This window comes from Sitophilus oryzae, unplaced genomic scaffold, assembly GCF_002938485.1.
Source record: "Sitophilus oryzae breed Bouriz unplaced genomic scaffold, Soryzae_2.0 scaffold_1396_pilon_pilon, whole genome shotgun sequence".
Classification (NCBI taxonomy): Eukaryota; Metazoa; Arthropoda; class Insecta; order Coleoptera; family Curculionidae; genus Sitophilus; species Sitophilus oryzae.
The window spans coordinates 1,707,656-1,729,795 of NW_022146055.1; the positions used below are offsets into that span (position 1 = coordinate 1,707,656).

Consider the following 22,140-nt stretch of genomic DNA (forward strand, 5'->3'; position numbering starts at 1 on the left):
CTTGTCAAAAATAATTAGCACATCAATTTTATCAATTTTTATAGTTCATCCAGTGGCGTAAATACATAAATCTTGTAATTAAATAACATTAATCTTTAATTAATGTATTTTTATTAGATTTTTTTGGGGGTTCAACTAATTATTTATTACCTTACCAAACCAAACCAAACTAAATTCAAAACCAGCCTTCGCGGTCTAGTCTTTTTGCTGTTTCTCACTATATTAAAAAAAAAACAAAGAAAATAAAAACAGACACACATTAAATGCAGTTTATTTTCATCGATAATATTTGTAATATTTTACAGGTTTAATGGTTAAAATGGATATGCTAAGCACATATGAAATCGAAGTCATGTGCACGCACATATAAAAGAAACTCAGTCGGTTAGAGATTCTGTACCTCGCTCGAAAATAACAAAATTACATAACCTGGCCTGTAAATTAGAATGTAGAAAGTTTGTATAATATAAAAAGCAACTATTCATAGTTTTATTCAAAGTACAACAAGAAAAAAATTTTTTTTTTCATTTATATAAATTATCAAAATTAGACAACCTAAGCAAAAAACATACAGTAGTCTGTCCAGCGAGAGGATACCTAAAAATGACAGGCATTCAAAATTAAATTGTATTTTATGTTGCTTTTCGGATTGTCAAAATCTTTCCTGACTCGTAGGACAGACTTTATATACATTTCAAATCTATACAACCAACGTCCAACGTTACCTTTCTGTCAAGTAAAAACGGGATGAAATAGACTGTATATCACGACACGGTTGTTCCCAGTAATTGTCACATCACATTTGTGGTTACAATCTTGTTGACAAATAATAATCATATAATTTTACACATGGCAACGATCTTCATTTCATAGCCATCGCCGGCGCCATTTTTTTTTCGATCATATTGCATAATCTCAGATACACTAGAGCTGATATTAGATAATGATGACGTAACGTTGAACGAGCGTTGTACAGACTATGCCACCTCTTATATATAGTGGTCTTAACAATAGTAAATAAATATAATAACAATTTAATTTAAAATTTGCTGTATTTCAGTTATATGTAAATTTGTCAATATAATGTAAATTGGTTTCATATTTTCTTCTAATTTGAATATTCAACAAGAATTAACTTACATAAATCTTAAATTATAAACTTTATCAAAGTTAAAATAAAAATATGGCAGACTACACCACGTTTAAATTATATTAGTTTTACTACATGTACTGTAGTATGGTTGAATAAAAATGATGTCATAGTAAGTGTATAAATAACATGTTGTATCGAGTTTTACTATAGTCGAAATTTTTGACAGTAACGTCTAGTTTTAAAAAAAATATTATACCTGCACCTTAGCAAATACTTCAAAAACTGTTCTATTTAGGAATAGACAATATCATAAAGAACAATATTAGGAGTTCCACTTGAAATAGTCGATTTTTTGTACTTTTTATTTTTTTGAGCATCCTGTATAATATTTAATTAATTGTTATGAAAATGTAAATAGGGTGTAACCTTCTCTACAAGACAGAGAACATGAATTTACCTAAAAAGTATAAGTGCTGAAAAATGTGCTTCTGCTCGCCAAATGTCGACATAGAATAACACAGATTTATCAGTAAGACAGAGAAACTATATAAAACAAGAATGCTATCATTAAGTCTCTTTAAATATCCTATTTAAAGGGACCGAATACAAAGCGCATGTGTATGATGAATGGCTACAAAAAGCTGTACTACAGATTAAGTATTATTTCAATTGGAAATACATTTTTTACAAAAGGCAACAATGCATTTGAGAAAAAAAACTAAGTCTGACAACACCATAGTCCTATTAAAGGTTAGAGATCACGGCGGCGTTTATCAGCAAGACAAAAGTGCCTCATCTGTAAATGAATCTGTGTTGTCAACATAAAATTACATATATTTCAAAAACGGTTAAATTAAGTTACAGAATATGTACAAAGCATGTTTGGAATTTCATGTTGAATCACAAAATATATAACTACTTTAATTGAAAATAAGTAAATTAGCAGCATTGGTGCTAGGAAGTGAAAAATATTTAAAAAAGAAAGTACACCTCATACACCTAATTAGATTCTCAAAAAACTTTTATTGAACAAGTTGTGTAAAAAACTGTAAAACATGTAAGTTATCTCTACGCTTAATGTGACGTTATTTTTACTCCAAACACACGGTAAAATAAATAATTTAAGAAAAACCAATAATAATTCTTGTTTACAAAAATTATATTACCTAAGTATAATAAAGAAATAAAATTCTCGACACTGGATTTGAAGACTAACACTATTCATTTTGTAAAAAAAGAATTAACATATAATAAAGCACGTAATTTACAGGCCAACGTACGAATTCTTCCATTTTTCAGATAATACTGATTAAAAAAATGTGCTTCTCTCTTTCTATCACATGTAAAATGGAAAAGTATCCCAAAATACACTAAACGTATGTACAAAGTCGTTTTTTCGATCCCTTCTTGATGATATCCTAACTGCGAAAATAAATTGCACGAGGAATATAATCTATACAGGGTGTCCAACAGTTCTGATAAAACTCCATATCGAGTTTTGCGTTTTAAGATTTTCAGTCCAATTTATAGTCTAAAAAAACACTAAAATCATTGGAATGAAAATGTCAAATAAAAAACCTGAGAAGGTATTTTTTCAGAACAATATGCCACCCTGTATATAAGTAAAAAGACAGTTTCAGAGCTTGAATTGTCCAGAAGCCTTTCGATTACCCTAGTAAATTATATAAAAATAACAACAGGCTTTTAACCTACTACAGCTAACATTTGTACATCTTTTTTATTTGTTTTAATTAAATAATTTACACTTTTTTCCTTATCTACCTAACTATACAGAATTCACATTCGCGCCCGTTTTTCGGAAACAGGTCACCTGGGTGACGCGCCGTCGTTGATGTCGTACAGAATTTGGGCTATCGTTCTGGACGACTCCACGTTGCTCAGGGCGATGTTCGCCAGGTGGGACTCATACGATTTTAAGTACCTGCAACAATGAATATTACTTTAATGCGGAGATAGATTTGAGCCGAGTGTTGTAATGTAACGCTTTGTAACAAGTACATTCGCTAGTCAATGTCGGGAAATGATCGGCGAACCCAGCGGCTTGTGAATATCGATGCTTCCCTCGAATGTCGTTTTAGCAAATCTTTTTGATTGTTACATTACAAGTCAGTACATATTCATTATTCATATTTCTAGTAGATACAGTGGTTTTAATTGTGGCTAAACGCACTTCTGTTGATTGACTATCATGATACAAGGAGGGTTAGATACGATATTACGCATGTAGTGGGCGGAGCTTAACAGAAAATTACTATCCGGGTGACGTCATGCGCGCGGAGAACCGATTTGCCACCGCCAGGGATCTTTTGAGAGAAGATATTGCGCATGTAGTTGGCGGAGCTTAACAGAAACTTACTACCCTAGTGACGTCATGCGCGCGGAAAACAGATTTGCGACCGCCAAGGATCTTATCTAACCTTCTTGTATCATGATTGGCTATGTAAGAAATATAATAGCTTAAAAAGGTTTGAATAAACTTAGCACTCCCAATTTTTAGATCCGACTAGTTTTGAAAATAATCAATGACATTAATGGCCACAGACATGTATAAAGGACAGTACAGACATGTACAAAAAATAAACTAACCAATATACATGAGTTGTTTTGACCCAATATACAATTTCACATGTTGGTATATCAGCATAGGTCCGATTTGTTTGTTTTATAGATACATGGGGATTAGTCTTCTTTCTTTTCAATTTATTAAAAGTTCCTTTCAAGTGCTTTTAGAAATTTGAATTACATTTTGAGAGTAAAAGTTACTATAAGTGCTACTTTAATACTTTAATACCAATAAAGTTTAATTTCTGTGCACCACTGATTTCGTTCTCTTGTTTGCACAATTGAGTAAGCTGTTTAATGCCGATTAAAAATTGTGTCTTGATATTTTGACTATTTTGATTTAGTTGATGAGATGCAAATTCAAATTCTTTAATAGGAATTCTAATTTTTGGTTTTTTGAACAATTTATATTTCTGCTAAAATATATTTACTAAAATGAAATGGGATAACATAAAAGAAAGATAAAAGCAGATTAATAATATATATCTTTAAAATGAAAATGTTCTGAGTAAGGAACATAATTTTTTTTCCAGGAGACATTTATATATCCATGGTCTATAGGGTGAGCCAAAAAAACTAATTTATGGAATTTATGGGTTAAAATGAACCTAATACCCGAGAAAAAAAATCAAAGGAAAGCAGGATTTTTAGCTCACTTTTAAAAGGTGTTGGTGAACAATCAAAGTTTTCCATTTAAATAACACGTAAAAAAATATTTTTCCATTAAAAGTACCATAACTGAAACGGTTTACAATAATTTTTTTTACATCGCAGATTCTTGTAGAGCATAAAATTTACTAAAAAATCTATCCGAGAGTATTTTTTTCGGTTCAATAATTCATATATTTGAAAGCTTTGAATAGTGAAAAAAATCAATCAGTTTTAGTGTTTATTGATTAAAAATTTTCATATTCAGTAAAAATAAACTAGATTACTCTCAGATAGATTTTTAAGGAAATTTTATGCTCTACAATAATCCGCGATGTAATTTTTTTTATCGTAAACCGTTTCAAAGTTATGGTACTTTTAATGGAAAAAGATTTTTTTACGTGTTGTTTAAATGGAAAACATTGAATGTTCGCCGACACCTTTTTAAATTGAGCTAAAAATCCTGCCTTCCGGGGATATTCTTTTTTCGGTTATTAGGTTCATTTTAACCCATAAATTCCATAGGTCAGTTTTTTGGGTCACCCTAATGGTCTACGTATTTTATGTTTCAGCCATAGTGTTACTATACACGTTGTCAAATTTCGAAATGAGGAATAGTAACGCGAGGAAAACTACATATACTACTATAACTACATATGCTATTATAACCCCATGATTTAAATCTTAATAAAAAAAATACCTACCGCTTGCAATTACTACTGTAAATAACCAAATTGCGCAGAATAAGTGAGGCAGTCAATCTGATGCTTTTGGTCACTGGTCCTTCGTTATCATCCTGAAAATAGCAAAAAAAAACATTGTCACCTAAAAAATATTACGACACTTTAAAGTTTAAGAAATGAGTTTCTTTTTCTTATCAGTATCAGTATTTTAGTCTCAAATTATATTTGGATATACCAACAAATTTAAAACAAACAAAAATCAATTCAATTGATTCTTGTGAAGAGCAATAAATCCCTAACAAAAACAATAACTCAAGTACAATAATTTCATAAGTTATTTACTTTTAAGAGCTTTGATTATACGTATTTGTATACACAGCTGCTACTGAGAGTAAATAAAAATTTAGAGCGAGATTAAAGAGCCATTAAAAATAGGCTTTTTATTTTTTTTTAACTAATTTTAGTCATGTATTTGTTAAACTTGTTATGAAAACTTAAGTAAAATAAACTTCTCAAAACAAGATCATAAATTCATTAAAAAATATTAGACACTAAAAAAACGATTAATAATCTCCCGCTCTTTAAATATCACTTTTGATCATAAAATTAAAAATGATTCAAAAACGTTTAAATTTATACCAGCTTAGTTATCTCAAAATCGGCAGTCTGTATTTTAATGAGTAAGACGAAGGTAGTTGATCTACACTGAAACTAGTTGATAGACAGAGATGCCAAGAAATGCAGAGTTACGTGCGGCAGGCATAAGGAAAGATTGCAGCAAACGAATATAAAATTTGAGATATTAGAACTCTAGCAAAATGATGAATTAATTGTTGATATATTAGTGGTTTAACCCTTGCTTCGATGATTTTCAAAACGCCTCCTTGGTCAATTTCATTTTTTATGGAAAAGTCGGCAATACCGCACAGAAGAAATATATCTATTCACTTCTTGTTATTTTAACACATTAAAATCCAGATCACTGATTTAAGATAATCAGGTCTGTCTACTTGGACAGTTAATAAACGATACTAATAAGAAAATAAACTTATAAATAGTATACCGGGTGTTGCATCGTCGAGCGGGACATAGGAAATCCCATGTAAATTTTAATGGGGTCCATTATTGGCTTCCCTAATTATTTTAGAGACTAATTCTATTTAGGTTTATTGAAGAGCACTAAAACCCACATTCAAAAGAATAACTTTAGATATTGTTGATTAGCCCGTTTACGAGTTATCGCCGATTTCTTTTTAAATATTTCTCCTTTCTTATGGCCCTGTATTTACTTATGAGCACCAGTCAAGGTAAAAGATAACTGTCAAATGAAGTTGTCATTTCAGAAATTTATCTATTTAGTGCTTTATTATTATTATTAAAAACTCATACCTACATCGAAAATATTAGCCATGAATTACACTACCGAAGAAAAAGTATTGATGATTAAATGGTATTATCAAGGAAATAGTTATCAAAAGGTGTCGGACATGTTTGCTGCTCTGTATCCGAATAGACCGATACCTGGAAAACCTACAATCGCAAGGAATATCCACAGATTTGAGACCAAAGTTACCCTAATAAATAACTGCAGATGTGAAGCAAGGCAGGAACAAAGAGAAGATGCAAGAAATGATACCGACTTGGAAGTTTTATTGTGCGTGGAAGAGAACGATGGAAAGATCAGCACAAGGAAACTTGAGGATGAAATAGGAATAGATCACACTACAGCGTTTCGAATTTTGAAACGACATAAATACTATTACTTCAAATATGAAAAGCACCAAGAGCTACGAGATGGGGACGAAATACGGCGGCAGGCGTTTTGTTTTGATATAATGGAAAAAGCAAACACGGATAGGGAATTTTTAAAAAACATATGTTTCACTGACGAATGCACGTTTACCTTAAATAATGAACCTAATGTTCAAAATTATCGATATTGGAACAAAGAAAACCAACACAGGTTTGTCGAAACAAAGACGCAATATCCACAGAAAGTAAATGTTTGGGCAGGGATATTCGGACACAATATTATTGGGCCATTATTTCTTACGCGAAATTTAAATGCAGAATATTATTTGGAACTACTCGAAAATCATGTTTTACCTGCTTTACATGATGCCGCTAGGGAAAATCAGGAAGTTTGGTACAAAATGGATGGCTGCCCGGCACATAGTACCCTGGCTGTTCGGGAATATTTAGACAATAGTTTTAACGGAAACGTTATTGGCCTAAATCATACAGTAAATTGGCCAGCAAGGTCTCCTGTTATTTCGCCAAATGGTTTCTTTCTCTGGGATCTCTTTCTCCATTTAAAAAACAGGATATACAAGGACAAAAAATACCCAAATCTAGACGAGTTAAAAAATGCTATTTTTGCCGAATGCAATAGACTTTCAGTTTACCAACTAGAGAATGTAAGAGAATTTTATGATCGCCTGGGTTATTGTCTAGCAGTCAATGGAGGAATATTTAACATCTTCTTAAATCCTAAAGTTCTAACAATATAATAGTACCTAAATTAATAAGTTATTGAATATTGTAATAATACTGTAATTAACCTTGTAATTGATTACTATATTTTACTTTAATTCATATAAATTTGTATTATAAATACATCTTTAAGATTTCCGATGTAGGAATGAGTTTTCAATAATAATAAAGCACTAAATAGGTAAATTTCTGAAATGACAACATCATTTGACAGTTATCTTTTACCTTGACTGGTGCTCATAAGTAAATACAGGGCCATAAGAAAGGAGAAATATTTAAAAAGAAATCGGCGATAACTCGTAAACGAGCTAATCAAAAATATCTAAAGTTATTCTTTTGAATATGGGTTTTAGTGCTCTTCAATAAACCTAAATAGGATTATTCTCTAAAATAATTAGGGAAGCCAATAATTGACCCCATTAAAATTTACATGGGATTTCCTATGTCCCGTCCGACGATGCAACACCCGGTAGATATGTCTGCATGGGATACATAAAACATATAAAACGTGTATACAAAAAGAACGTGTTTTTGTAAACATAAAAGACAGTGATATTGACAAAACAAACAAAAAATATAACAAAACAATAACAAGAATTACAAGTACAAGCACCTCACCTGATCTGTAGGTGGGGGTAGGACTTTTATTGATGTAGAGACGCCCTGCTTAGTCGCTTTGATCTATGGTCAAATTAAAACAGTATGTCAATGACAGATAAATTTCGCTCGATTTTAAATATCTGGGAATGGATCACCAATGTTCACCACCACTTCTCATTAATTACTGTTTTAGTTATATACAGTGTGTTTAAAACGACATTTTCCAAAGCTCAGAGCCAATTTGTTTGAGATATTATAACATCTTTACAAAAAGTTTTTGAGATCATAATACATAGTACAGTATTATTTTTTTATATTCTATTTTTGCAACTTAAACTTACTTTTTTATTACCCACACTGCATAAACCGTATGTATGCCCCAACACAAAAAAGCAAAGCAATAAAAAATCGCGTAATTTGTTAGTAAATTACGCCTTTTTACTTTTGGAATCCCTAGCAAATATTTCGCCTTAATGCATATAAAGTCGTAGTTAAACTATAGTTCAACGTTACTTCATATATTGTCATGCTCTCTATGTTTGTGTCAAATTAAATGTCAAAATGAAATATTGACTGCGCTCTAAAAAACAAATCTTTTTGTTACTAAAATTAGTATGGCCTCCAAAAGTTATACAATGAAATGCAACCAAAATGAATAAAGACCGATCAAGCAATTCACCTCAGACATCCTCTAAAACGGATATTAAATAATGATGACGTAACGTTCAACGATGGTTGTATAGACCATACTAACTGTACTATAGCATAGTTTATTCAAATATCAGCGGATTATCTTGTGTTGGTAGAAATACACTTATTGAGTATCAATACCTATGTATTTGATATTCAATATTTTGTACTTTGTTTAGACAGAAACATGATGGCATCAACAAGTAGTTTAAAACTTCTAGGTTTACTTATACTTTTGAGGTATTTGGTATACACAGACCGTGGTGTAGGTGTATATGATCAGCAGATAATAAGTCCGGCAAATTTACGCAGATATAATCAGCTGGTATTAATAAGCTGTAGCTATTAGGTTGGTACAGCCTCTCTGCACTTACCTGAAGCTCTTTGGGGTTGACAAACTCCAGCGCATGCCTTTTGATAGCGTGTAGCGCGGCGTCGGGGGCGTAACCCGGGTGATTAGAGGGGGTAGGCGGGGGAGCTTCCACCGTCAAGCCTTGGGACACTTTCTTCCGCCTGACCAAACTTTGTTTCATTGCCTATCAAATTCAAGGGTTACTTATCTGTTTAAAAATAAATAACTAAAGTAAAATTTATATTATAATTTTAAATGAACCGAACATTGGAATTTGCCATATGCATAATGGCGTTTGTAAAAAGTAGGCCTAGAAAAATATAAAATGCGGTTCATGATGACATTATTACTCAACATAACAAGTATGTGCTACCAAATTATTCGTAAAAGCAATGCTTTTCCAAATATGCTAATGAGCCACTCTCGTTACAAAAAAAAAGACGATTTGGGCATATTTTAACTGGCCAGGACAAGACAAGAACATTAGACGATCAAATCTATTTTTCCAAAGCTCCTTGGTTAAAAATTAATGTGTTTAACATAGCCATGCCACTCTAGATTGAAATTTAAAATACGACTTTTTATTAAGCGAGAATGTCAAAAGTTGATATATTATGATAAGTCATTCTATTCAGAGTGTTATTTTCTATTGAATAAAGTAAAGTACCGAGGGTGTCATTTAAAAATCACAAATTGAAGTAATTTCCGGTGAAACAGGAAGTGGCTGAAAACAATTATTGAATATGTCAATCAATCCTAATTTCTGTCATATACTAACATACCAAATATCGTTTTTTTATCTGAAAAAATTACAGTTACAGGGGTGAGCCACTTTTCAGACGCACCCGGTATATTATAAAAAATAATGACAGAAGAATTTTGCAACTTCGACACTAGAGATTAGTTTTGTAATATATACTAATAATAATAAGACTAATATATTAGGATCAAATTGCATTACCTCAATGTTACAGTGTTTGTCGTGAAGATGTGTCATCAACGAGAATCGCTTCCTCTTCAACATATCACATCGATCCCATTGACAGATCACTTCCTCGTCGCCCTGGGGACAATGGGAGGCGCATGCGTGCATGTAAACTTCGTTGGGCGACTTAAACTTTGTTTCACTAAAAAATACATATGTTCCTCATAGTGGTTTAAAAAAGTACAAACAAATGAAAAAATAAAAATTTATTATCTATTAAGTTTGAACTTACATCACACAATCGTTCCATTCGCAAACGAATGGCGTAGTCAAATCCCTGGCTATGCGAACTTTGGGGGTTAAGTCTTCTTGTTTCTCTTTTACTCCGTTGCTTATTGTCGAGGACGTTGAAGTAGTACTAAGTGCTGGGGAGGGCGAAGGCGTAGGTCTGGATATGGGCTTGGTTTGTTGGACATTATTATTCGACACCTGGAACCATACAATAAACAAATTTTTAGACCGAATTTTATAGTACGAGAGCTAGCAACGTCGGAAAAACAGGTATTTTAAGACGTCTGGCTCTTTGATATATCTTTTACTATGCTCTCTAGAACAGCATGCGGTCCATCTGGCTGCCGGTAAACGTTGCGTTCCCTACTGTGCATTGAAAGAAGATCCCCGACCACGAACCGATGATTCAGAGTTTGAATCCGGGTCAGGGCAGGCTTTTTTATTTTATTTTCGTTTATATTCTGGTAGTAAAGTATTAAATATTTGTTTTTTTTAATTACCAGAATTATTTAATACTTTACTATCAGAATATAAATTGAAATAAAATAAAAAAGTCTTTCACCTGACCCGGATACGAACTCATCGGTTCGTGGTCGGAAACTCTACGCACTGCTCTATGGAGACATGTTCGATTTATATTCAATACTAGAATTTATAGGACTAAATTAATAAAAAATAGAGGATCTTCTTCCGATGCGCAGTAGTGAACGCAACGGGTATCGGCAGCCAGACGGGCCGCATGCTGTTCCAGAGAGCATAGTAAAAGATATATCAAAGAGCCAGGGATGGAACTCTGTAACAAAATAGCGATCGGTAGCGATGAAGAATACTGTCGCTTGCCGTTTAGTTTGTACGGCCAAGGTCAGTATTCTTCATCGCTACGGATCGCTATTTCGTTACAGAGTTCCAGCCGAGACGTCTTAAAATACTTTCTCGAAAACGTTGCTAGCTCTTAGACTATTATAACTTCCGGTAAATCTTACGATAAATATTTGGTTTACTTTGGGTACGTTAAGGTTTGTATATCAAATAATAAAATAAAACTAATATATATACAGGGTGTCCCACAATTAGTGCGACAAACTGAAAGGGGTTGTAAAGGGCATCAAAACAAGTTATTTGAGTATAGGAACCCATGTCCGGAAATGTGTCAGGAGGTGGAGCGAAAGGTAAATTTCAAGTTGCATTATTTATTCAAAACATTTACAAGAACTGCTCAAAGTGCCGTCCATTCTGTTCAAGACACAAATGCACACGCCTGGGCGGCACTTTGAGCAGTTTTTGTAAATGTTTTGAATAAATAATGCAACTTGAAATTTACGTTTCACTCCACCTCCTGCCAAAGCGGCACATTTCCGGACATGGATTCCTATACTCAGATGGCGTGTTTTTGATGCCCTCTACAACCCCTTTCAGTTTGTCGCACTAATTGTGGGACACCCTGTACATTTTCATATTTTTTGAAGTTTCAACTCACCGTAGATGAATGTACGACTGGTCTAGGAACATGAGTAACGACGACTTGCTGTCCTTGGGGCGTGACCATCACCTTCTGGTGGTGTGTGGCAGAGTTAGCAGGTTGTTGTTGCAAAATGATAATGGTCTTGGCCCCGGCATTTTGACCCTGTTGCGCCACGAGGACAGTTTGAGGTTGGCCATGAACGACAGCGGTTTGCGATTGAGCCACCACATAACCTAGAAAAAAAAACATTTTCGATTTCATATTTTTTCATTTTAATTTAATTTTACTCCATATATTAACATTTTAGTTGAATTATTTTGTTGTCCGTCTTATTGGCATATTATATGACGTAGTAATAGGCTTAGAAATATCATTGTAGTCCAAGCATTATTAGGCTAATCGCCAAAATTATTGAATGTTGGCAAAATATTTTTTTTGCTTAGTTATTGTTTCAAAATTTAACTAACAAATAAATTCTCTATCTTTTTCACGGACATCTATCTATTTAACTTCTGACGTTCTGACGACTCTACTGAAAAGTCTGCATCAGTAGATTCCAAATTCAGTTTTAGAACAAAAGAGGTTTTTTTTGGTTTCAGTAAGAAAATGTGTAATGCCAAATTTCAGTGTAATGCCACATAAATAACACTAGTATTGTTGATTATTCTTCAAAAAATAATGCAACTAAAACACCTCAAAGTCAAAATATTCGTTCTTTGTATCTAAAATGTCAATCGGTTAAAAATCAAGGTACAAAGCATGCCAGTGACACTACTACATATACTAGCCCTGGTCACTTCATCTGCGTGGTCTGTATTTTAATGCATGCGACAGAGATAAATAAATATAAATGAGCGGCTAAGGCTGACGTTCGTAGGAAAATGCGCGTAGAACAAAATACACTATTTTAAAAACTTTTATGTATACTACTGAAGTGAAGATAATATGTCTAAGCTAAATATAATATATTACAGCTGTAGTAAAATGAGTAACTAATTGTGAAAAATAAAGTTCCAAGCTTAGATGCAACTTTTTTTCATAAAAACCCGTTGTGCGGTTTGAAATTTTGATGCAAAATCCGGCAATACAGCATAGAAGAAATGTATCAACCCAACTTTTATCTCTTTTTAATACATTTGATATTTCATTAATCTGTCGACATCATGTGTTACACGTTAAAATCCAGATCACACAGTTTCGATGACCAGATAGGTATTAAGTATTTTTAAAAATGCTCTAAAATTTAAGGAAAAATGCCTAAAGTGTTTTCAAATAAAAATATCATGCTAGAAATAGTTAATAAAGTAAGCAATGTAAATCAAGGTGAGTTAGTAAGTAAGCATGTTATAAATTTTAAGGAAAAATGCCTAAAGTCTTTTCAAATAAAAATATCATGCTAGAAATAGTTAATAAAGTAAGCAATGTAAATCAAGGTGAGTTAGTAAGTAAGCATGTTATAAATTTAATTGTCATAAACAGAAAGACGAAATCTGCTATGCTAATGAAAAACGCCTTAACTACAACTGGTGTACAGATGTGGCATTTACATTAATGCCTGGTTAGATAAAGAGCTTAAACTCGAGTTAACGTGAACTATGATAAACGCTGAACTCGGTAATTTTATTCAGGTATATTTTTCTTTGTAGTATAAGACAATTAAAAGCCCAGTTTATGCCCCAAAATGGCTGGCTCAACTTCAATTACCAAACACCTAATTTTTGAACTAATTTCAACGATAAGAAGTCATTGAACAATGTATAAAAATTTTGAATTTGGTTAAGTCTGAATTTTTCAAATAAATGAGAACCAAAAACACACTATCTTGCTTTATCTTTGACATTATAATGATATATAATTTAACTTGTTGTAATAAAAAGCTTTTTTCCTTAACACAGTAGAAATATAAGCAGTATCTTTTAGAAAACTACGTCTCTCATGTCTTCTACTAGTGACTGCACCTCAAGAGAAATAAGTTTCTATCATCTCAATATTCCTATATATCCCAAAATAAATTTAAAATGAAACTCTAATGATAAAACTCTATTTCTGCATAATATGCTCTAGGTTTACTTATTTCTCTGAGGATCACACGTTATCTAAACGAACTTGACGAACAAAACAATTAACAAAAAAATGGGAAATTTCGTTTCATAATTCCAAAAAAAATATGGAAAGAAAACATTTCTACTTCTCAACTACAAAAAATACAATCAATCGATCAACTGACTAACCTTGAGATGGATTAGTTTGCAGGACGTATTGTCCTGGCTGTGACCCGGGGACCAATTGCACTTGACCCTGGAGCCCCTGGGAAAGCAGAAGCTGCCCTGTATTTGGCTGAATAAGTACGGATTGTCGTTGTTGGACGCCGGCGTTTTGTACTATCACGGTTTGACCGGTCTGCGTTTTTAACTGAGTCCCTACGATAATAACCACAATAATCAAACCACACTTACAGCCAGATTATCATGTGTTCATGCTCAAGAAATGTCATAAGGATACCGCTTTTCATAATTACTAGACAAATATGAAATAATTACACAAAAGGTTTATGCGGATTTAAGTCGACATATAATGCTTATAAAAAGAGGAAATCATTCTCATAGACAAGACATAGGAGAACCTAATATAGGCAAAAAGTAGGTTAGAGGACGAAATATCAAAGTATCAGAAAAAAATTGTCTAAAATTTCCATTTTCGGCAATGTGCCAAATTTCAACTTGGAACAAACTTAATGATTTGGTGTTTTCATAGAAATGACGAAAAAACTATATTTCTTTGAAAATCTCTCTTTAAAATAGGACATTTAGACCGTAAAATGAAATTCAGAACAACTTTAACTCTATAATACCGTATGATCGAAAAAAAAAGGAGTCGAGTTGGCTTGGAAATGACGAAATAACATTCCCCAAATAATTTTACATACAAAATGACAACAATCTTTATTTCATAGCCATCGCTGAAGCCGTTTTTTTTCTCGATCATACTGTACTTTTACAGATCTAGTAATCTAACCTGGCTTTTTACAGGCTTAAGTTCTTTTTTATAAACGAAACCACCATGACGGCTGAAACGCGACTTAAAATTCTTCTTTATTTACATGCCACATATTGATTCCACATAAATTGAGTACTTTAATGACAAAAAAATACTCAATAATATACAAAAAGTCTTACTTGGTTAGATAACCAATAAGTTATTTTATTAATAATATGAAGAGTGTTAGTAATAATATTACATTTATATACAAAAGAAACAGATAACCATATTTTTATATACACATAATTATATAATAAACAAATAATTATATAATAAACAAATAATATATTTGTTTCGTAGTGGTTTAGCAAGATTGAAAAAAACAACTTAATTGAAAATGTAACATATATGTCATTCTATTCAGAATGTCCTTTTCCATGAATTAAAATAAAAAATGTCCAGGGTACTATTTAAAAATCAAAAATCGTAGTCTTTTCCAGGGAAATAGGAAGTGACTGGAACTAATGAATATGTCAATCAATCCTGACTTATATCATATACTAACTTACTAAATTTCAAAGATATAGAGGCGGGCCACCTTTGAAAAACTTCAGGGCCCGTATTCTGTAACTTTGAAAACGCTAAGGGCTTTTAGATGCTCAGCGTATATGACGTTAATTTTCGCTGAGCGCGCACTTAATGATTTCGGTATTCTCGTCTGACGCGCTTAGCATCTTTACTGATTGAAAGATCTTTACTGAGCGCTTTGAAAAAGGTTGCCTTAAAGGATCGTTTTACTTGTTGAACTGTCAGTGAAAATCGAAAAAATTGTGGTTTTGTGCGTTATCTTCATTTTTCGTTATCTGTTTGTATGTGTTTTAATTTTAAAAAATTTAGTAACCGTTATCAAAAAAATGTTTTTACAAATTAACTACATTCTGTATTCATTCGTTTATATAATTATAAAATAACAGTATTTCCCTTTCATAACAAGTCTGAATACGAACCCTACACTACACTCGACTCAACAGTATTATTTTCCGTTCAAATACCTGGACCCATATTCTGTAACTTTGACATAAAAACGTTACGCTTTCAAAGCGGTGAGCGCAAGTATTCGATCAGCAAAACGCAAGGCAGTCGATTTTGGTATTCTCGTTGCCATGCGAATCGTGTTCTGGATACGCGTTGAGTACATATTGGCAACATCACAATTTCTAATGTAGGTAATAGTCAAAAGTTGATAACTGACGGATGTAACAATGAAAAATGTCAATGTTACGTGAATTTCATAACCTATTGTTGAGTTATGTCAAGCTGTTTTTCTAGGGAATTTGTCATTATTCTTATTATACGAGGGAAGTGTTGAAGACGCTTCTCGGCATTTTCGATGTTTTGAACAATATTTATAGCTGCCAAGTCGTAAACTATCAATTACTTATTGAGGAATTTATAGAAGAAGTAGTAATTTTCACTAAAGAGCAAGATAACGCACAAAATCACAATTTTTTCGATTTTCAATGACAGTTCGACAAGCAAAACGATTCTTTAAGGCTACCGTTTTCAAAGCGCTCAGCGCAATCAGTAAAGACGCTAAGCGCGTCAGACGAGAATACCGAAATCGTTAATTAAGTGCGCGCTCGGCGAAAATTAACGTCATATACGCTGAGCGTCTAAAAGCGCTTAGCGTTTTCAAAGTTACAGAATACGGGCCCTGGTATACTTTATTTGACAATCTCATATACAGGGTCCGGCAATAGTGCGTGGGGCATCTATAGCTACTAGAATAAAAAAATTGTGAATTTTGTTTGTGCGAACAAAGAACAAAGTGCAAACCTAAAATATGTAATGGATGTATTTCAGGAAAATATTTTAACTTCTATAGGGTGGCTCAAAAAAGTGTGAGAGGATCGGGATGATTTTTTTAAATGGAACACCCTGTATATTATTGCATGTTTAGCTTCTTTTTATATCACTTTACATATCCTAATATATGAGTAAATATATTTCGATAGTTTCAAAGATAGTAATAAATAAGTAAAAAAATTATTTTTAGCCATTCTTAAAACAATTATTAAAAATATAAAAACCTGTCCTGAAATCAAAACTATAATAGGTATTTATTTTAGGTGGTCTGTACGTACTTCGCTATAAATATGGTAATCGTAAATAATACAGGTTGTTCAAAATTCTACGCCAAACATTCTGAAATATAAAATAATTTTTCTTAGTTTTTTCCCCTGTATACCCTGGATCCCCTATATCTTTTTTAAATACCCCGTATATTATTTTTGCAGAAACTGGAGAAATAAAAAAAGTTTTTTGCATTTGGAGTATTTCAAAATTTTTAATGGTTTTGCAGATATTCGCGGTTTTATAATTCATATGGCATTTTCCACAGTAAATTTTTATCAAAGGCGCCCAGTGATTTTTCTCTCGTATTTTACCATTGAAACCGCTATATGAAATAATACTGCGTGTATCTACGAAACCATTTTGAACATTTTGAAATACTTTAAATACAAAAAAATTTCATTTTATAATTCTCCATCTAATAAAAAAAAATAATATACGGGGTGTTCAATTTAAGAAAAATCATTATGATCCAGTCACACTTTTTGAGCCACCCTACAGAAGTTAAAATATTTTCCTGAAATATATCCTCGTACATACTTTAGGTTTGCATTTAAACAAAAATCCTAAGTTTTTTTATTCTAGAAACTACAGATGCCCGACGCACTATTGTCGCACCCTGTAGACTCGCGTACAATTCTGGGGTCTCTATCAATAACGTCAGACATTTAAACGCGATGTGTAGGCAGAAACGTAAAAATATATTAAATTCCAGTGACTTCAATTCTTCAGCTAAACCACTACGAAAACGTCCACAAATCTTCAGCGTACCTCACAAATCATAAGCCCGTGGTTACATTGAACGCGGGTCCGTGCGTTTTTTTATACGTGCGAGCTCTGACGGAATTTACTCGCACGACTATTTTATTTTAGTGGTTACATTAGATGCGCATTCATGGTGTTCCGTGTGTCGAGTTTGTCAAAACGGACGCCACTACGTTGATGCTGTCTGAGGATTTAATGCTAAAATAACTCCTTATATGAACAGAAGAAAATGTTGGGTAAATGATTTATATGCAAGAAAATGGGAAGAAAATGAATATGTAAAATATTTGGTGAATTAAAACAGCAACCGATCAAATTTTTTGAATATTTTAGAATGTTTCCAGCAACATTAATATATTCTAAATAAAAATTAGCCTGGTATTCAAAAATATTCAAATTTTTCGGAAATGTATTGGGCCCAGAGATATAAAAATTCGAACGCTCGGACGTGCACGTATTAAAAAAACAAACCAGTTTGTTTTCATCCGACCAACGGAAATTGACGTACGTGCACGGACGCGCAAACTCCGATGCAATGTAACCCCCTGCGTAGATACCATTTGTTTGTTTTTTGCTGCGTGCACGTCCGCGCACGTACGATCAAAAAAACGCACGGATACGCATCCAATGTAACCACGGGCTGATATAGCGCGATATCTTACCTGACGAGATAACCACCGACTGCGCGGCGCTACCCATCGGCGACTGCGATACAATGATCTGCCGAGGCTGCGACGCCAACACCATCTGCTGACTGTTCTCGACGACGATCTGCTGCTGCACCATACTCTGGTCCACCACCCTCGTCGGCGCCTGCGCCTCCTGCATCAGCTGTTCTTCGTCCTCGTCCTCGAGAATATCAGCGGCGATGTCAGCGAACAGCTTGGCCGCGGCCGTGGACACGGTGGTGGGGCCCTCTTCGCCGTTCGAGCTCGAGGAGTCGGGGGCCGGCGAGTCGGCGGCACTGTTCGACCCGTTGACGTTGGTGGCACTGCTCAAATGCGGTTTTTTGGCGTCGGAGTCGACGATCGGGTCGGTCGCGTGGCGCTTGATACCTTGCTTCGTGTCAACTGTAAATTTATGGATATTAAGCTTCATTCAGAACTTCGAAATTAGTGGTTTCAAATATACTAAAATTTCATACAGTGCTGGCAACTCTACTTTTGGATCGGTATTTACACGTGTGGAAATAAATCGTATAGGTATCCTATTAAGTCGGAGTGAGAGAAACGCGACGGTGTGCTGTCGCGGTGTTGCCACATTTCTCGGGTAGGCCTTTTCCTATCAAGTAAAGTAAAATCACCATCGCAAACCGCTTATTTTTAAAAGATTTTTATTTTCGAAAAGATATCCAGATAAAATCATTAGATATGTTTCTGAGCATCTGAAATGGAATTAAAAGGATATCGTTAGGGTGTCCATTTTTTTATAACGAGAAAACGTCAGTAATCGCGATAATTTAAAAACTCAACTTTTTAACACATAACAGTATCGCGCGTCTCAAGAACTACTTTAGATATTGAAACTTTTGTTTTATTTTGAAGTTCGGATCTTTTCAAGATGTTTAAATAAGAAAAATTCTATAGGCTTGTTTTTTTCCATTCAAATTTAAAAAAAAAACATCCACTTACTTTTAGTGCATTGCAATTTTCAGCAATCGTAAGTTTTTATTTATAAAGATCTTCACATACCTCTGCGAAAAAAAAGCAGAAATATTAAGAAAGTTTTTGAAAAAAAACTATGTATCAATTATTTCTAATGGATTTCGAGATATCAATTTTTGAATTCAGAGTTCTAATAGCGCGACCACTGTCGAACACCAACTCAATTCCACTTATTTTTATCAAAAGTGCAAGTGTTTCTAACTTCCACTTAAAAATTTACAGGCTATAGGGAAAATTACAACGACTCGTTAATAAAGTATCACGAAACATAATTAAATCGTGATGCTGAACGCATGATGTACACTCTTCCCTAGAATTTTAAGTACTGATATGGTACTGATTGGGTCGACCGCGACGAATCTGCTATGGGGCTATATATATTCCACGTCTCTTAGAAATATGCACAGTTTCTCGGTGTATTTCATACGTTTGGCAACGTTTTTACTATTCTCTCTTTTTTCAATACATTATAAATGCGTTGTACTTTTATTACATACCGAAATCTCAACCCAAGACTAATCTTTGCCAGCCCTTAGTATACACGCGACTGGCGAATATTGTTATTACTGGTCAAATTCAAAAAAATACAGAGGCCACAAAATTGACAGAAAGAGAGATAGAAATATTGAAAGTGACTTAATTTTTGCGAATATTCGCTGCGAATTTTGTTGAACGCATGCGTAGATGAGTTTTTAGGTTATATGTCATCTCGTGTCATTTATTTCTTATTATGGATATAATAATATAAATTATATGTAGTATGAAAAAAATGTACATAATCATTATTAGTTTAATTTTTTTTTTAATTTGTAGTAGAAACTTCAATGTTAACCGCAAATTGGTCATATCATTGGAAACTTTTCAAAACCACTGAGAACCAACCGAAATCCTTTATAGACATTCTACGGTAGTTTCCAAATTTTTTTTTATCGTTAATTCTCATTTGTTGCACTTAATTGTGATATGCTCTTGGCAGCTTTCACTTTCTAAATATTTGACATGTTCCAATTGTTCTATGAATTTTATTTTTGTTTTTCATTAATAAATATGTAGCAATAGATCGTCTTCTACGCCAAAAAGAAGTAGCTTCATCCATTACACAAAAATATATAAAAACAAACCTATGTATATGATGACACAACTGGAGACACAAATAAAATTCTCCATTCAAGTGAGATTGTCCCAACATGTATTTAAAACACAAATATCTCTAGAATTTAAAATTGCAAATTTTCGAATAAATAATTTAAAATTATGACATAATATCCCCATAATGACATACCTCTAGTATCCATAATCTCCACCACTTCATCTTTGATCTCAATCGTTTCTATTTCGATCTTAACCTCCGCAGGTTCACACTTCAGCACTTTCTCGATGTGGTTTTCTATCAAGTCTTGCCTGTCCGTCTTCAGTTTCAGATCTTTACCGAGCGTGCCGTTCATTAGCGTCGTTGGTGTCTTGTTGAACTTCTTTTCCAGCAAGTCGGCCAACCGTAACGGTTTGTCTATGCTTATCTCACTAGCGGAATTTTTTACAGAATCTTTGGAATTGCTGCTGCTCTCGTTCAGGGTCTCCTCGACGATGGGCATGCCGTTGAGCAGACCTTAAAATAAAGAAATTATGACCTTACTTATTGATCAATTCGGCAGTTGCTGGTAACAAATCGATGCAGAGTTTAATTTTATATAACTTTTCTGTGGAAACAAAGTAACTTTGAACAGTAATGGTAAGGAATACATGGAAAAAATCTGTCAAAAAACAATAAAAAATTCGTGTGTTAAAGGAAAACAAGTCAAGAAGCTATTTTAGGTATAGGAACATGGGATATATTTGGAATCAGCGCAAAATTTCCTATAAAAATGGGTCATAAAATCACAATGTCGCGAAAAAAACCTATTCCGGCCGACTGTGCGGCGTTTATCAACAAGATGAAATAAGTGCCACATCTGTAAGTTAATATGTGTCGTCGCCATAACTCTCGAAACACATACGTGTTCTTAAGGTAGACAGGCTTTAGATTAAAATGAAAAATAAAACGATTTTCACAAAAAAAAACTTCAACCAAACCAAACCAACCAAACCAAACTATGAAAGATATTGTACCTTCGAAGCTGGTAAGCGAATTGTCGTTATCCTCCGTCGACGACACCACCGCTACCGCCCCCAGTCCCGACGTCGACGACAGCGAATGGTTTCCCAACGAATCGCTGTCCTCGTTCGCCACGGGAGGCGTCGCCCTCGCTACCGTCCCTTTCGCGTTACTTAGCGGCGCTAAAGGCGGGGGCGGCGGCTGGGGCGGTTCCTTTTTGCCCTTGATCGTGCTGACGAACTGCGTGGTGGACGAGACGGAGGGATCGCCGATCTCGTTATCGGTGAAGAGCTGGCGCACGCCGTTGATGCGGTGCATCTTCAGGGCCTCGAGGCGGCTTTGGTTCTTCGGCGGGTTGCTGGTGTCGGAGGAGCTGGGGCCTTGCTGGGCTAGGAGGCGTTGTTGTCGAGCTGCCACCTAGTGTTTAAATAAAGAATGTTATTCGTACTTAGCATAATTATAATTTTGTGTATTGATATATGATATACCGAAATTAAACAGTATACACCAGTGTCCCAGAAATAAGTGCAAATATTTTAACTGGTAGTATAGTTCAACCCCAGAAACACGCCTATGAGGTTTTTTTTCGCAATTTTTTTTTTTGAAAATTCGGAATTTTTTGAAATTTTTTTTAGTTTTTATTTAAAAAAAATAATTTCATGATAATGTGGCAACATAGGTAGCAGA

The 22,140-nt window shown here is 33.8% G+C and overlaps 1 protein-coding gene across 6 annotated transcripts in view; it reads right to left on the reverse strand.

Annotated features, from left to right (window-relative positions):
* Positions 1-243: 243 nt before the first annotated feature.
* The window catches only part of LOC115875821 (AT-rich interactive domain-containing protein 2), an 88,442-nt gene continuing 66,545 nt past the window's right edge, over positions 244-22,140 (reverse strand). For 4 of the 6 annotated variants that reach the window (XM_030891343.1, XM_030891344.1, XM_030891341.1 and 1 more), the window contains 11 exons: positions 21,468-21,870; positions 20,644-20,967; positions 18,360-18,767; positions 14,052-14,240; positions 11,836-12,053; positions 10,360-10,556; positions 10,104-10,269; positions 9,165-9,326; positions 8,119-8,181; positions 5,029-5,120; positions 244-3,035 (listed from right to left, as the gene is read on the reverse strand). In XM_030891343.1, coding sequence (XP_030747203.1) covers positions 2,921-3,035; positions 5,029-5,120; positions 8,119-8,181; positions 9,165-9,326; positions 10,104-10,269; positions 10,360-10,556; positions 11,836-12,053; positions 14,052-14,240; positions 18,360-18,767; positions 20,644-20,967; positions 21,468-21,870 — 2,337 coding nt within the window. In that variant the 3' untranslated portion in view covers positions 244-2,920. The remainder of the gene's footprint in view (positions 3,036-5,028; positions 5,121-8,118; positions 8,182-9,164; positions 9,327-10,103; positions 10,270-10,359; positions 10,557-11,835; positions 12,054-14,051; positions 14,241-18,359; positions 18,768-20,643; positions 20,968-21,467; positions 21,871-22,140) is intronic. The other 2 variants (XM_030891342.1, XM_030891340.1) reach the window with 2 other exon arrangements.